Here is a 17,976-nt window from a genome sequence, read left to right on the forward strand (position 1 = left end):
ATATAGGTCTGTAACAGTATGGGTCTAGAGTGTCGCCCCCTTTGAAGAGGGAGATGACCGCGGCAGCTTTCCAATCTTTAGGGATCTCAGACGATATGAAAGAGAGGTTGAAAAGGCTAGTAATAGGGGTTGCAACAATTGCGGCGGATAATTTTAGAAAGAGAGGGTCCAGATTGTCTAGCCCAGCTGATTTGTAAGGGTCCAGATTTTGCAGCTTTTTCAGAACATCAGCTATCTAGATTTGGGTGAAGGAGAAATGGGGGAAGCTTGGGCAAGTTGCTGTGGGGGGTGCAGAGCTGTTGACCGGGGTAGGGGTAGCCAGGTGAAAAGCATGGCCAGCCGTAGAGAAATGCTTATGGAAATGATCGATTATAGTGGATTTATCGGTGGTGACAGTTTTGCCTAGCCTCAGTGCAGTGGGCAGCTGGGAGGAGGTGCTCTTGTTCTCCATGGACTTTACAGTGTCCCAGAACTTTTTGGAGTTTGTGCTACAGGATGCAAATTTCTCTTTGAAAAAGCTGGCCTTAGCTTTTCTAATTGCCTGAAAACTTCCCTGAAAAGTTGCATATTGCGGCGGCTATTCGATGCTAATGCAGTACGCCACAGGATGTTTTTGTGCTGGTCAAGGGCAGTCAGGTCCGGAGTGAACCAAGGGCCCCATTCAAGTGAGTGAATCAAGCATGCCCCATTCAAAACATGTAGAACTAAGAACAGATATAGATCTGTTCTTAGTTCTACATTTTTTGAACAGGGCATGCTTATTTAAGATAGTGAGGAAAGCACTTTTAAAGAATAATCAGGCATCCTCTACTGATGGAATGAGGTCAATATCTTTCCAAGTCGATTAGAAAGGCCAACTCGCTGAAGTGTTTTAGGGAGCGTTTGACAGTGATGAGGGGTGGTCGTTTGATATATATGGCTAGTTCTCTTCCTCCGTTTCTGAATGAATTTGTGGGTATTTATTTCTAGCTGGCAAAATAAGTGAGATAGATTTGGTTTGTGTACTGCCATATGTCAATAACACAGCTAAGTTTGTCACTGGTATAGGCTAATAAATATCCCAAGCCTAGCCAGCTAGACAGTGATAGCCACAAGCTAAAACTGGGGAGAGAGGGAGGAGAGAATTCACTTTCTGTTTCATTTGCTGCTGGTTTGCTAACGTTAACTCCAATACATTTTTTCCACATGTAATTGATGAAATTAGATTTTAAATGTGCTAATACGTTGTGAATATTTTAGAAAAATCTCACAGCCGTTTCCATACTAAAGATGAAGTGCCACTTGATCACCAGCTTCCCATGTACACTAGTCTACAGGCAATGCGTTCCTCCACTGTGTGAGTCATAGAAATTACAATCTTGCGTTCGGTAGTTTCTGGCAATCATTTTTCAAGTCAGAAAAAGTTAATATACAGCACCAACTACATAAATATCTGATATGGTCTATTATCTGCTACCTGAACTTTTACAACAAATTCATTTAAGAAAAAACAGAAGTATTGCTGTTTAGGAATCCGTTTGTTTAATTAGAGATCTGGGTTGAGTTTAAAACTGCAGGTCTGTTATCATTCACATCCTGCTATCTATCAGTCTTCATCTCTCTTCACTCAGCGTTCCCTCTCTTCTCAGTTTCTCCCACTATGCTCTCTCTCCCTCTCACTCATTCCCTCTATCTCACATTCTGCAATGAGTTCTCTGTATCTCCCTCCCCCCTCTCCCCTCTCCCTCCCCCCTCTCCCTCCCCTCTCTCCCTGTAATCAACCCAGTACTAATGGCTTATTCTTTCTGCTCCAGCAGCCACATCCCACTTGTTTATTTCCCCCCACTCGTAAATCTGGAGGCACTCAAATTTTACCGTTATAATCTCAGGTAATTATCAGACACCCTCTCTCTCTCCATTCCTCCATCTCTCCTTCACTCTCTTACCCCCACCTCTATATGAAACAGCCATCCCATTGCAAAGTTCTCTGTAACTCTCACTGATTCAAGGGATTGAAGTGTTTCCAGTTTGTGTGTACAGTATGTTTATTTTATTTTTATTTCACCTTTATTTAACCAGGTAGGCAAGTTGAGAACAAGCTCTGATTTACAATTGCGACCTGGCCAAGATAAAGCAAAGCAGTTCGACAACATACAACAACACAGAGTTACACATGGAGTAAAACAAACATACAGTTAATAATATAGTAGAAAAATAAGTCTATATACAAAGTGAGCAAATGAGGTGAGATAAGGGAAGTAAAGGCAAAAAAGGCCATGGTGGCGAAGTAAATACAATATAGCAAGTAAAACACTGGAATGGTAGATTTGCAGTGGAAGAAAGTGCAAAGTAGAAATAGAAATAATGGGGTGCAAAGGAGCAAAATAAATAAATACCGTAGGGGAAGAGGTAGTTGTTTGGGCTAAATTATAGATGGGCTATGTACAGGTGCAGTAATCTGTGAGCTGCTCTGACAGCTGGTGCTTAAAGCTAGTGAGGGAGATAAGTGTTTCCAGTTTTAGAGATTTTTGTAGTTCGTTCCAATCATTGGCAGCAGAGAACTGGAAGGACAGGCGGCCGAAGGAGGAATTGGCTTTGGGGGTGACCAGAGAGATATACCTGCTGGAGCGCGTGCTACAGGTGGGTGCTGCTATGGTGACCAGCGAGCTGAGATAAGGGGTAACTTTACCTAACAGGGTCTTGTAGATGACCTGGAGCCAGTGGGTTTGGCGACGAGTATGAAGCGAGGGCCAGCCAATGAGAGCGTACAGGTCGCAGTGGTGGGTAGTATATGGAGCTTTGGTGACAAAACGGATGGCACTGTGATAGACTGCATCCAATTTATTGAGTAGGGTATTGGAGGCTATTTTGTAAATGACATCGCCGAAGTCGAGGATCGGTAGGATGGTCAGTTTTACGAGGGTATGTTTGGCAGCATGAGTGAAAGATGCTTTGTTGCGAAATAGGAAGCCAATTATAGATTTAACTTTGGATTGGAGATGTTTGATGAGTTTACAGTCTAACCAGACACCTAGGTATTTGTAGTTGTCCACATATTCTAAGTCAGAACCGTTCAGAGTAGTGATGCTAGGCGGGCGGGCGGGCAGGTGCGGGCAGCGACCGGTTGAAGAGCATGCATTTAGTTTTACTTGTATTTAAGAGCAGTTGGAGGCCACGGAAGGAGAGTTGTATGGCATTGAAGCTCGTCTGGAGGGTAGTTAACACAGTGTCCAAAGAAGGGCCAGAAGTATACAGAATGGTGTCGTCTGCGTAGAGGTGGATCAGAGACTCACCAGCAGCAAGAGTGACATCATTGATATATGTGTAGGTTAAAGACATGCTCCGGAACTTTGGCGACAACTAAGTATTTTTAAACCTCCCACTTTGGGCTGGATATGTCAATGCATAGTTCATACATGCATAATCTATGAGCTCAATGATTGTTTTACCTCAACTATCTACAAAATCCCTAGTGTGAAAGCAAATGTTTTGCTGGAAACTGTTGTGCTGTGCCATTTTCCCTACATTCCCACCCGTGGGCCAGCCCACTACCAATACGAGTTCAACCAATGAGCTTCAGCCCCTCGCCATGCGAGTGACAGCTAGCAAGAGGCATATCATGCACAAACAGCAGAGCGAGAGAGAAATGACGTGGTGCATATATATGCACCAGTGGAGGCTGGTGGGAGGAGCAATAGGAGGGCGGCTCATTGTAATGGCTGGAATGGAATTTGAGGAACGGAGTCAAACATTTGGTTTCCATATGTTTGATACCGTTCTATTCATTCCATTGCAGCCATTATAATGAGCCTGTCGTCCTATAGCTCCTCCCACCAGCCTCCACTGAAGTGCACATGTGAGACGTACTAATTTTCGGGGCCACTTTTGGCTGGTGAGTGCTACTTTCAGAACTACTGGCTCAAAAGTACACAAAAGTACCAGAGAATCTCTTTAATAAAGCTCCAGTAGTGTGTATGTATAGGATAATAAAACTCCAGTAGTGTGTATGTATAGGTTAATAAAGCTCCAGTAGTGTGTATGTATAGGTTAATAAAGCTCCAGCAGTGTGTATGTATAGGTTAATAAAGCTCCAGCAGTGTGTATGTATAGGTTAATAAAGCTCCAGCAGTGTGTATGTATAGGTAAATAAAGCTCCAGCAGTGTGGATGTATAGGTTAATAAAGCTCCAGTAGTGTGTATGCATAGGTTAATAAAGCTCCAGTAGTGTGTATGTATAGGATAATAAAGATCCAGCAGTGTGTATGTATAGGTTAATAAAGCTCCAGTAGTGTGTATGTATAGGATAATAAAGATCCAGCAGTGTGTATGTATAGGTTAATAAAGCTCCAGTAGTGTGTATGTATAGGATAATAAAACTCCAGTAGTGTGTATGTATAGGTTAATAAAGCTCCAGTAGTGTGTATGTATAGGTTAATAAAGCTCCAGCAGTGTGTATGTATAGGATAATAAAGCTCCAGCAGTGTGTATGTATAGGTTAATAAAGCTCCAGCAGTGTGTATGTATAGGTTAATAAAGCTCCAGCAGTGTGTATGTATAAGTAAATAAAGCTCCAGCAGTGTGTATGTATAGGTTAATAAAGCTCCAGCAGTGTGTATGTATAGGTTAATAAAGCTCCAGCAGTGTGTATGTATAGGTAAATAAAGCTCCAGCAGTGTGTATGTATAGGTCAATAAAGCTCCAGTAGTGTGTATGTATAGGTTAATAAAGCTCCAGTAGTGTGTATGTATAGGATAATAAAGATCCAGCAGTGTGTATGTATAGGTTAATAAAGCTCCAGCAGTGTGTATGTATAGGTTAATAAAGCTCCAGCAGTGTGTATGTATAGGTTAATAAAGCTCCAGTAGTGTGTATGTATAGGTTAATAAAGCTCCACTAGTGTGTATGTATAGGTTAATAAAGCTCCAGTAGTGTGTATGTATAGGATAATAAAGATCCAGCAGTGTGTATGTATAGGTTAATAAAGCTCCAGCAGTGTGTATGTATAGGTTAATAAAGCTCCAGCAGTGTGTATGTATAGGTTAATAAAGCTCCAGTAGTGTGTATGTATAGGATAATAAAGCTCCAGTAGTGTGTATGTATAGGTTAATAAAGCTCCAGTAGTGTGTATGTATAGGTTAATAAAGCTCCAGCAGTGTGTATGTATAGGTTAATAAAGCTCCAGCAGTGTGTATGTATAGGATAATAAAGCTCCAGCAGTGTGTATGTATAGGATAAAAAAGCTCCAGCAGTGCCTATGTATAGGATAATAAAGCTCCAGCAGTGCGTATGTATAGGTTAATAAAGCTCCAGCAGTGTGTATGTATAGGTTAATAAAGCTCCAGCAGTGCGTATGTATAGGATAATAAAGCTCCAGCAGTGCGTATGTATAGGTTAATAAAGCTCCAGCAGTGCCTATGTATAGGTTAATAAAGCTCCAGCAGTGTGTATGTATAGGTTAATAAAGCTCCAGGAGTGTGTATGTATAGGTTAATAAAGCTCCAGCAGTGTGTATGTATAGGATAATAAAGCTCCAGCAGTGTGTATGTATAGGATAATAAAGCTCTAGCAGTGTGTATGTATAGGATAATAAAGCTCCAGCAGTGTGTATGTATAGGATAATAAAGCTCCAGCAGTGTGTATGTATAGGATAATAAAGCTCCAGCAGTGTGTATGTATAGGTTAATAAAGCTCCAGCAGTGTGTATGTATAGGTTAATAAAGCTCCAGCAGTGTGTATGTATAGGTTAATAAAGCTCCAGCAGTGTGTATGTATAGGTTAATAAAGCTCCAGCAGTGTGTATGTATAGGTTAATAAAGCTCCAGCAGTGTGTATGTATAGGATAATAAAGCTCCAGTAGTGTGTATGTATAGGTTAATAAAGCTCCAGCAGTGTGTATGTATAGGTTAATAAAGCTCCAGCAGTGTGTATGTATAGGTTAATAAAGCTCCAGCAGTGTGTATGTATAGGATAATAAAGCTCCAGCAGTGTGTATGTATAGGTTAATAAAGCTCCAGCAGTGTGTATGTATAGGTTAATAAAGCTCCAGCAGTGTGTATGTATAGGATAATAAAGCTCCAGCAGTGTGTATGTATAGGTTAATAAAGATCCTGCAGTGTGTATGTATAGGAAAATAAAGCTCCAGCAGTGTGTATGTATAGGTTAATAAAGCTCCAGTAGTGTGTATGTATAGGTTAATAAAGCTCCAGCAGTGTGTATGTATCGGTTAATAAAGCTCCAGTAGTGTGTATGTATAGGTTAATAAAGCTCCAGCAGTGTGTATGTATAGGATAATAAAGCTCCAGCAGTGTGTATGTATAGGTTAATAAAGCTCCAGTAGTGTGTATGTATAGGTTAATAAAGCTCCAGCAGTGTGTATGTATAGGTTAATAAAGCTCCAGCAGTGTGTATGTATAGGTTAATAAAGATCCAGCAGTGTGTATGTATAGGTTAATAAAGATCCAGCAGTGTGTATGTATAGGTTAATAAAGCTCCAGCAGTGTGTATGTATAGGTTAATAAAGCTCCAGCAGTGTGTATAGGATTAATAAAGCTCCAGCAGTGTGTATGTATAGGTAATAAGCTCCAGCAGTGTGTATGTATAGGTTAATAAAGCTCCAGCAGTGTGTATGTATAGGTTAATAAAGCTCCAGCAGTGTGTATGTATAGGTTAATAAAGCTCCAGCAGTGTGTATGTATAGGATAATAAAGCTCCAGCAGTGTGTATGTATAGGATAATAAAGCTCCAGTAGTGTGTATGTATAGGTTAATAAAGCTCCAGCAGTGTGTATGTATAGGATAATAAAGCTCCAGCAGTGTGTATGTATAGGATAATAAAGCTCCAGTAGTGTGTATGTATAGGTTAATAAAGCTCCAGCAGTGTGTATGTATAGGTTAATAAAGCTCCAGCAGTGTGTATGTATAGGTTAATAAAGCTCCAGCAGTGTGTATGTATAGGTTAATAAAGCTCCAGCAGTGTGTATGTATAGGATAATAAAGCTCCAGCAGTGTGTATGTATAGGTTAATAAAGCTCCAGCAGTGTGTATGTATAGGTTAATAAAGCTCCAGCAGTGTGTATGTATAGGTTAATAAAGCTCCAGCAGTGTGTATGTATAGGATAATAAAGCTCCAGTAGTGTGTATGTATAGGTTAATAAAGCTCCAGTAGTGTGTATGTATAGGTTAATAAAGCTCCAGCAGTGTGTATGTATAGGTTAATAAAGCTCCAGCAGTGTGTATGTATAGGATAATAAAGCTCCAGCAGTGTGTATGTATAGGTTAATAAAGCTCCAGCAGTGTGTATGTATAGGTTAATAAAGCTCCAGCAGTGTGTATGTATAGGATAATAAAGCTCCAGCAGTGTGTATGTATAGGTTAATAAAGCTCCAGCAGTGTGTATGTATAGGTAAATAAAGCTCCAGCAGTGTGTATGTATAGGATAATAAAGCTCCAGCAGTGTGTATGTATAGGTTAATAAAGCTCCAGCAGTGTGTATGTATAGGTTAATAAAGCTCCAGCAGTGTGTATGTATAGGTTAATAAAGCTCCAGCAGTGTGTATGTATAGGTTAATAAAGCTCCAGCAGTGTGTATGTATAGGATAATAAAGCTCCAGCAGTGTATGTATAGGTTAATAAAGCTCCAGCAGTGTGTATGTATAGGTTAATAAAGCTCCAGCAGTGTGTATGTATAGGTTAATAAAGCTCCAGCAGTGTGTATGTATAGGGTAATAAAGCTCCAGCAGTGTGTATGTATAGGTTAATAAAGCTCCAGCAGTGTGTATGTATAGGTTAATAAAGCTCCAGCAGTGTGTATGTATAGGTTAATAAAGCTCCAGCAGTGTGTATGTATAGGTTAATAAAGCTCCAGCAGTGTGTATGTATAGGATAATAAAGCTCCAGCAGTGTGTATGTATAGGTTAATAAAGCTCCAGTAGTGTGTATGTATAGGTTAATAAAGCTCCAGCAGTGTGTATGTATAGGATAATAAAGCTCCAGCAGTGTGTATGTATAGGTTAATAAAGCTCCAGCAGTGTGTATGTATAGGTTAATAAAGCTCCAGCAGTGTGTATGTATAGGTTAATAAAGCTCCAGCAGTGTGTATGTATAGGATAATAAAGCTCCAGCAGTGTGTATGTATAGGTTGATAAAGCTCCAGCAGTGTGTATGTATAGGTTAATAAAGCTCCAGCAGTGTGTATGTATAGGTTAATAAAGCTCCAGCAGTGTGTATGTATAGGATAATAAAGCTCCAGCAGTGTGTATGTATAGGTTAATAAAGCTCCAGTAGTGTGTATGTATAGGTTAATAAAGCTCCAGCAGTGTGTATGTATAGGATAATAAAGCTCCAGCAGTGTGTATGTATAGGTTAATAAAGCTCCAGCAGTGTGTATGTATAGGATAATAAAGATCCAGTAGTGTGTATGTATAGGTTAATAAAGCTCCAGCAGTGTGTATGTATAGGTTAATAAAGCTCCAGCAGTGTGTATGTATAGGATAATAAAGCTCCAGCAGTGTGTATGTATAGGTTAATAAAGCTCCAGCAGTGTGTATGTATAGGTTAATAAAGCTCCAGCAGTGTGTATGTATAGGTTAATAAAGCTCCAGCAGTGTGTATGTATAGGTTAATAAAGCTCCAGCAGTGTGTATGTATAGGTTAATAAAGCTCCAGCAGTGTGTATGTATAGGTTAATAAAGCTCCAGCAGTGTGGGACTCACCCACTCCTGCTGTATGAGGCTGACAGCCTTGATGGCTTTGGAGAGATTCCTACAGGCCAGGATCACATGGGCCCCATGGAGGGCAAACGACTTGGCTGTCTCAAAACCTACACATAGGGAGGAGGGAGCGACAGGGGTAGGGAGAGAGGGAGAGAGAGATGTTTACACAGATTACACAGATCCACAAACAATTTGAAAACAAACCCAATTTTGATAAACTCCCATATCTATTGGGTGAAATACCACAGTGTGCCATCACAGCAGCAAGATTTGTGACCTGTTGCCACAAGAAAAGGGCAACCAGTGAAGAACAAACACCATAGTAAATACACCCCATATTTATGTTTATTTGCACATTGTTACAACATTTCAAATGTCTTTATTATTTTGGAACTTCTGTGAGTGTAATGTTTACTGTTAATTTTTTATTGTTTATTTCACTTTTGTTTATTATCTACTTCACTTGCTTTGGCAATGTTTCCCATGCCAATAAAGCCCTTGAGTTGAATCGAGAGGAGGGGGCATGGAAGAGGGGAGCAACAGAGGGGGTGGAGGGAGAGAAGATAGAGACAGAGAGAGGAGGGGGCATGGAAGAGGGGAGCAACAGAGGGAGTGGAGAGAGAGAGAAGATAGAGACAGAGAGAGGAGGGGGCATGGAAGAGGGGAGCAACAGAGGTGGTGGAGGGAGAGAAGATAGAGACAGAGAGAGGAGGGGGCATGGAAGAGGGGAGCAACAGAGGGGGTGGAGGGAGAGAAGATAGAGACAGAGAGAGGAGGGGGCATGGAAGAGGGGAGCAACAGAGGGGGTGGAGGGAGAGAAGATAGAGACAGAGAGAGGAGGGGGCATGGAAGAGGGGAGCAACAGAGGGGGTGGAGGGAGAGAAGATAGAGACAGAGAGAGGAGGGGGCATGGAAGAGGGGAGCAACAGAGGGAGTGGAGGGAGAGAAGATAGAGACAGAGAGAGGAGGGGGCATGGAAGAGGGGAGCAACAGAGGTGGTGGAGAGAGAGAAGATAGAGACAGAGAGAGGAGGGGGCATGGAAGAGGGGAGCAACAGAGGGAGTGGAGGGAGAGAAGATAGAGACAGAGAGAGGAGGGGGCATGGAAGAGGGGAGCAACAGAGGGGGTGGAGGGAGAGAAGATAGAGACAGAGAGAGGAGGGGGCATGGAAGAGGGGAGCAACAGAGGGAGTGGAGGGAGAGAAGATAGAGACAGAGAGAGGAGGGGGCATGGAAGAGGGGAGCAACAGAGGGAGTGGAGGGAGAGAAGATAGAGACAGAGAGAGGAGGGGGCATGGAAGAGGGGAGCAACAGAGGTGGTGGAGAGAGAGAAGATAGAGACAGAGAGAGGAGGGGGCATGGAAGAGGGGAGCAACAGAGGTGGTGGAGAGAGAGAAGATAGAGACAGAGAGAGGAGGGGGCATGGAAGAGGGGAGCAACAGAGGTGGTGGAGGGAGAGAAGATAGAGACAGAGAGAGGAGGGGGCATGGAAGAGGGGAGCAACAGAGGGAGTGGAGGGAGAGAAGATAGAGACAGAGAGAGGAGGGGGCATGGAAGAGGGGAGCAACAGAGGGGGTGGAGGGAGAGAAGATAGAGACAGAGAGAGGAGGGGGCATGGAAGAGGGGAGCAACAGAGGTGGTGGAGAGAGAGAAGATAGAGACAGAGAGAGGAGGGGGCATGGAAGAGGGGAGCAACAGAGGGGGTGGAGGGAGAGAAGATAGAGACAGAGAGAGGAGGGGGCATGGAAGAGGGGAGCAACAGAGGGGGTGGAGGGAGAGAAGATAGAGACAGAGAGAGGAGGGGGCATGGAAGAGGGGAGCAACAGAGGGAGTGGAGGGAGAGAAGATAGAGACAGAGAGAGGAGGGGGCATGGAAGAGGGGAGCAACAGAGGGGGTGGAGGGAGAGAATATAGAGACAGAGAGAGGAGGGGGCATGGAAGAGGGGAGCAACAGAGGGAGTGGAGAGAGAGAAGATAGAGACAGAGAGAGGAGGGGGCATGGAAGAGGGGAGCAACAGAGGTGGTGGAGGGAGAGAAGATAGAGACAGAGAGAGGAGGGGGCATGGAAGAGGGGAGCAACAGAGGGAGTGGAGGGAGAGAAGATAGAGACAGAGAGAGGAGGGGGCATGGAAGAGGGGAGCAACAGAGGGGGTGGAGGGAGAGAATATAGAGACAGAGAGAGGAGGGGGCATGGAAGAGGGGAGCAACAGAGGGAGTGGAGAGAGAGAAGATAGAGACAGAGAGAGGAGGGGGCATGGAAGAGGGGAGCAACAGAGGGAGTGGAGGGAGAGAAGATAGAGACAGAGAGAGGAGGGGGCATGGAAGAGGGGAGCAACAGAGGGGGTGGAGGGAGAGAAGATAGAGACAGAGAGAGGAGGGGGCATGGAAGAGGGGAGCAACAGAGGGAGTGGAGGGAGAGAAGATAGAGACAGAGAGAGGAGGGGGCATGGAAGAGGGGAGCAACAGAGGTGGTGGAGGGAGAGAAGATAGAGACAGAGAGAGGAGGGGGCATGGAAGAGGGGAGCAACAGAGGGAGTGGAGGGAGAGAAGATAGAGACAGAGAGAGGAGGGGGCATGGAAGAGGGGAGCAACAGAGGTGGTGGAGAGAGAGAAGATAGAGACAGAGAGAGGAGGGGGCATGGAAGAGGGGAGCAACAGAGGTGGTGGAGAGAGAGAAGATAGAGACAGAGAGAGGAGGGGGCATGGAAGAGGGGAGCAACAGAGGTGGTGGAGGGAGAGAAGATAGAGACAGAGAGAGGAGGGGGCATGGAAGAGGGGAGCAACAGAGGGGGTGGAGGGAGAGAAGATAGAGACAGAGAGAGGAGGGGGCATGGAAGAGGGGAGCAACAGAGGGAGTGGAGGGAGAGAAGATAGAGACAGAGAGAGGAGGGGGCATGGAAGAGGGGAGCAACAGAGGTGGTGGAGAGAGAGAAGATAGAGACAGAGAGAGGAGGGGGCATGGAAGAGGGGAGCAACAGAGGGGGTGGAGGGAGAGAAGATAGAGACAGAGAGAGGAGGGGGCATGGAAGAGGGGAGCAACAGAGGGGGTGGAGGGAGAGAAGATAGAGACAGAGAGAGGAGGGGGCATGGAAGAGGGGAGCAACAGAGGTGGTGGAGGGAGAGAAGATAGAGACAGAGAGAGGAGGGGGCATGGAAGAGGGGAGCAACAGAGGTGGTGGAGAGAGAGAAGATAGAGACAGAGAGAGGAGGGGGCATGGAAGAGGGGAGCAACAGAGGGTGTGGAGAGAGAGAAGATAGAGACAGAGAGAGGAGGGGGCATGGAAGAGGGGAGCAACAGAGGTGGTGGAGGGAGAGAAGATAGAGACAGAGAGAGGAGGGGGCATGGAAGAGGGGAGCAACAGAGGTGGTGGAGAGAGAGAAGATAGAGACAGAGAGAGGAGGGGGCATGGAAGAGGGGAGCAACAGAGGGAGTGGAGGGAGAGAAGATAGAGACAGAGAGAGGAGGGGGCATGGAAGAGGGGAGCAACAGAGGGGGTGGAGAGAGAGAAGATAGAGACAGAGAGAGGAGGGGGCATGGAAGAGGGGAGCAACAGAGGGGGTGGAGGGAGAGAAGATAGAGACAGAGAGAGGAGGGGGCATGGAAGAGGGGAGCAACAGAGGGAGTGGAGGGAGAGAAGATAGAGACAGAGAGAGGAGGGGGCATGGAAGAGGGGAGCAACAGAGGGGGTGGAGGGAGAGAAGATAGAGACAGAGAGAGGAGGGGGCATGGAAGAGGGGAGCAACAGAGGTGGTGGAGAGAGAGAAGATAGAGACAGAGAGAGGAGGGGGCATGGAAGAGGGGAGCAACAGAGGGAGTGGAGAGAGAGAAGATAGACAGAGAGAGGAGGGGGCATGGAAGAGGGGAGCAACAGAGGGGGTGGAGGGAGAGAAGATAGAGACAGAGAGAGGAGGGGGACGGAGGGAGTAATGCTTTAAAGATGAGTTATTTTGGGAGATAATTTGGAGATACTCAGGGCAATTGACTGTGAAGGGGAATAAGATGAGTTAGAAATGATATTAAACATAGATATGGATTCTATCACTGAGGAGGAAGCCAAAGGGTCTAGTAGGGAAAGTGAATCATGTCTCTGTGAAGTGATGAAACTGATTGAATTAATGTGGTTCAGGACTTCACCCGCTAGTCTGTGATACAGTTATAGGAAACCAACCACAAGCCATTTTAGAAGTGATCCCTATCCACTGACTGTACTGAGAGAAACATGGAGATTCATATTGGTTGGAGTGATAATGCAGTATCAGTTCTGCTAGCAATAATAATAATGATGTTGATGATTAGGTTAACTACTGAGAAGACAACTAGAAAATCTGAACCATTCCACTGACTTGAGAAGAACTTCCATATAAAACCTTGGTGTGATATTCTAGCACTTCAAAGACGGACTGATAAAGACATTTATTACATGAAAAGAGCGGTTCTGATAAAAACTGGATTTATCAGCACAGACTACTTCACGACTCCATCCAAATCATGTAGTCACGATAAAACGGACCAAAAAAACAAGATGGAGACGGAAGTTCATTTCCAAATTGCCAGTCTAAATGGGTCATTTCAACCCAGAGGTAGAATTCATTTAAATCCTGTTTTTATTTCCTGTTAAGATGGACTAACTTTCCCATCCGGGGATGTTGATATTAACAGTGTGCTATAAACCGTTCAGTATCCACTCAGTGGTACACTATTTCTCATGTCCTTTCACGCTCATTTATACATCTTTAATAAACAGAAACAGACGGACACGCATGGCCTGCGCACACACACACACACACACACACAGACACAGACACACACACACACACACACACAGACACACACACACACACACACACACACACACACACAGACACACGGCCTGCGCACACACAGACACACAGACACACACACAGACAGACACACACAGACACACAGAGACACACAGACACACAGACACACAGACACACAGACACACACAGACACACACAGACACACACAGACACACACAGACACACAGACACACAGACACACAGACACACACACACACAGACACACACACACACACACACACACACACACACACACACACACAGAGTGGTGAGTGACAGGCCGGTAGGGCAGGCTGATGCACGCTAAGTGGCTGTGACAGTGAGGAGCTGAGAGAGGGAGTGGCAGACAGCCAGTGTCACAGCCAGCGTGGATTAAAACCAACCAGTAATTAGATTAGGTCTTAATCTGATTTTCATTAAATGGAGAACTAGGAGGCCTAATTGTGAGTGGAGTGTTAAAGAGTAATATCTATTAAAACTGTAAATTGGAGTGGGATTGGAAGGTCTCGATGACAACTGAAGCATGGAATTAAATCATATGACACCTTATTAGGTGTAATGGAAAATGCACTGCCACACGTCCCCTCCGCAGGAAAAGGACAGGAACATAATAACTAAATGAAACAAGAGAAAGTGTTGCACTTTGACTTTGAGAAAATTCTAAATAAACACTTTTTAAAATGTGTTTGAACAGGCATAATCTTACATACCAAGTATCACAGAGCCTTGAAACAAACATAAGCATGTTCTCACTCAGACTAGTTTTATAGTTGTTCAAAATACCCCTACCAGTTCAAATACAAATACTAATATATCAAACGGGAATGTTTCTCAAACAAAACATCTGATTTACCCTACATTATACAATGAACCAGACAGCAACAAACCCAAGGTTCTACTCATATTTACAAAGAATAAACAGCAGTCAGAACAGGAGGTACAGCACAACACGCCTGCTACAGCTTAAACAACGATTATTCCATCCTGTCTACATTGGACAAGAACACTGGCAGCTGGGTAAACAACGCCACCCCACACTCACTTGTTGTGTGTACCAAGCATGAAAGTGAAATGAATCGACACCAGTGTTTTCCATAATGGAGTACAAATTAGAATATGACAACAGCAACATGGGCGACAGAGACGTGTTTTCTTCATGACAAATAACAAGGGCTTGGCATTAATTGTGAAATAACGAGAGTGGCGTTGGTTTACAAAGACTCCCCACCCTCAAGCCTGTGTTTCCTGTACGGAGGTGGTGTGGAGATTAGTTCCTGGTCAGGTGAACAACAGGGGGAGGTTATTTAGCGTTCCACTCAGACTGTAGAACATGACAGTATGTTCTACTCAGGGATAATGAGAGGACTACTCAACAGCAGGTGTTTAGACTAGGGAAAGACACACCACACTCTTAGGGCTGGTTTCCTGGACCCACATTAAGACTACTTCAGGATTAAAAAGCATTTTCAATGGAGAATCTCCATTAAAAATGCTTATAATCCAGACTAGATCACTAGGAAATGAGGTCCAGAGAGTTACAGCAACTTTGCTCACTTTGAAGGTCCACAGCATCCGTAAGTAAAACACTGAATTATTGTACAATCAGAGAAAGATCTCTATAAAGCAGTGGATGGATGCTCTGTATGGTACATTAGGATCCTGGGCATCCTCATATCCCCAATAATGAGTGTGATTTAACGCTCTGTTTGTCCTGCGAGGCCCAACACCCCTCTCCGTATTTCCTCCATACACAGGTGTATTGGCTCAGCCTAATGAGATCATTACCAGTAAACCTGTTTATTTGGCAAATGGAAAAGCATTTTACTACAATGAACTGTGTTGATTTGGGCAAACAGAGCTAAAATCAGATCATTAAAACCCACAACGGTAAACATGTTTATTTGGCGAACAGATAACCTCCCTTGCCAGAAGATTCAGACCCTACCGTTATTCTTGTTTACACTGAGCTGCACTGAAGTCGGAAGCACTGGTCAATTTACCATTAGGCAGAAGAGGCGATTGCCTCACACCATCAAGGGGCCTCATGATCTGGGCATAAAAAAATAGATACAAAAATAATCATTTCTCAGCTTGAGATCTTCTCATGCTCCGCTGGAGACATAATAAATAAGTCAGAAAACAATCCCCATCAAAATCCACCGATGTCGGCGGTGGAAGGTGGCCGAGCTACATCAGTATTTGTCAGGCCAGGAGACATCCCGAAAATCGGTCTTCTCACGAAAACATTGGTAGCGTCCGAACGGTTTGGGCTACACAATTATATGACCCTCTAAGGAAAGATGAGACTTACGAACGATGGAACGTTTTTCTCTATGACCCCCACAAGTGTCACTAGACTCATCTGAAGGTACCGGGTTGAAAAATGAATGGAAGTGAATATGGCATTTCCACATTAAAGGTATACGGGTAATTCCATGATAAAATATTATAAAAATAATTCTGAGCTTTCTTATATCTCTCACATACAGAGCAGACACTTCAAAACATACTTCCTTTTGATAACATTTTTGACTATCTGTTTTTCCATGTATGAATCTGTTATTAAATGCGTTTCTATGGGCTAATAGCGATAAGGCCAAATTCAATGTTTCATCATATATATATATATATATATATATATAAAATTCCTAATCAAATAACTAAATGATCCTTAGTATCTTAAAACAATTCCATACGTTAGCTTAGTAGAAACCCAGCCCCGACCCTTAGACTAGGGGCAGGCACGTGCACATGCCCCTTTCCCCTTCCAGTCTCCAAAGGACCCCAAAATGATTTTTTTGTATACATTCTTTGTCATTGTTGTTCGGAATTCACTGCCCGCAAGTTGTCATCAAGTTCACCCCCCCCACCCCCAACCCGTCCGTTGGTTGGTTGCGCCTGTTGATCTGCCCTGTACGGCGCTTACACGCGCCCGGTATCCAAACATGCATGGCTTGAGAGATACGCTCACCATTCTAGTGTGTGTAGATAGATACCTGGTTTAAATGCCAAAGCAGTAATACAAAGCAGCATACCATTGATTAACACTTGATTTAGCCAACAGCATCATCAACATTCGGTCTGCTTGGCTGATACGCGCAGCAGAGAGAGAACGACAGAGAGGTAAATTACAATCAGTAAAAGAAATGGAGCTAGCTAACTAGCAGATTTACATCAATCATCAGCATCAATGACCAGCTGATAGCCCAGCCTCTTTTCCACATGTCAGTCATGTCTTTAGGAGGAGCTGGAACTAGTTTGCTTACAACTTGTGGTGATGAGTGAGAGTGTTGCAGAAATAAATAGACCAATGCTCAGAAATGTAAGCAGTCTCTACAGAGTCAGTTGGTTATGAATTTTGACATATGAATTATAAAAGTATTTTATTTTTTCAAGCGGGAGGTGGCCTTTTTTCATTTTGAGCACCTGCACCCTGAAAGGTCTGTGCACTGCCCTGACTAGGGGAATACAATAAACATGTCTTTGGTAAAAGACAGGTGCTGCTGATAATACTGCCATTGTCGTCGAGGCAGAGGACATTTGTGGCCCATGTGTATGTGTAGCCAATGTACTGTATTTGATGCTGTCTGGACAAAATAATGATGGCATGTCATACTCTTTCTGGCCAGACAGCATCAGATACATGGGCTACATATAGTAAGACAGAGGGGCGCTGTTGTGCTCGCTCGAATGCTTTCTCCGGTGAGATAGTTTCAGCCACTTGTGAATTGAAGGAAAATCGCTAAGTCTGCCCTTGGTCAGAATGGCAATCATGGTTACATTAAGACACTGTGAACCCGGCACGAGATATTGGTTCGGAAAACGTACCTCAATGCAGGGATGGGATATGCCACTGTACTCCAAATTGTACCTTTATCAAAACTAGCAGTATTTCAAGCTTCTCGACAGAGCAGTGTGGATAAAGGTAATATTAGTAAAACAGTGGCATATCTCATCCCTGCATTGAGGTGAATTTTCCAACCAATATCTCGACCGGCTCCAAGGTGTCTTAATGTAACCATGATTGTGTTCCGACCCCAGCACAGTGTAAACAAGCCTAACAGTAGGGTCGGTATCTTCTGGTAAATAACCTCCCTCTCTTTAGCCCCCAACTATCTCGTGCTCCTTCTCTTTCTCTCTACCATATCAACAGTGTACAACACAATTCTTCACACCCTGACACCCCTCCACTAACAGTGTTAACTAAAAAGGTTTACACTCTCAATCTCTCGCTCTATAGAGAACTTCCACCTGCTCTAATGAACACTCAGCTCTCCCCATTTCCTAACTATTCTTACTGCAGTACCTCCTGTGTGTCTCAACAATGAATACACCTGTTCCTACTCCAGAGTATTTTAAGCCCCACAAGACAGGAGAATACTCCACGCCTGCAATGAGGAGCGCTCTAATTCTCCTCCATTCCAACTGCAGTCCTTCCATTAGCTCCAGGGAGGTGGTGTCACCCCA

General features: G+C 44.1%; 1 protein-coding gene across 1 annotated transcript in view; it reads right to left on the reverse strand.

The window, feature by feature from the left end:
- Positions 1-17,976, reverse strand: part of wwox (WW domain containing oxidoreductase) — a 301,658-nt gene that overhangs the window by 269,039 nt on the left and 14,643 nt on the right. Inside the window, exon 5 of the mRNA XM_029758645.1 lies at positions 8,690-8,796. Coding sequence (XP_029614505.1) covers positions 8,690-8,796 — 107 coding nt within the window. The remainder of the gene's footprint in view (positions 1-8,689; positions 8,797-17,976) is intronic.

This window comes from Salmo trutta, chromosome 7 (assembly GCF_901001165.1).
Source record: "Salmo trutta chromosome 7, fSalTru1.1, whole genome shotgun sequence".
Lineage (NCBI taxonomy): Eukaryota > Metazoa > Chordata > Actinopteri > Salmoniformes > Salmonidae > Salmo > Salmo trutta.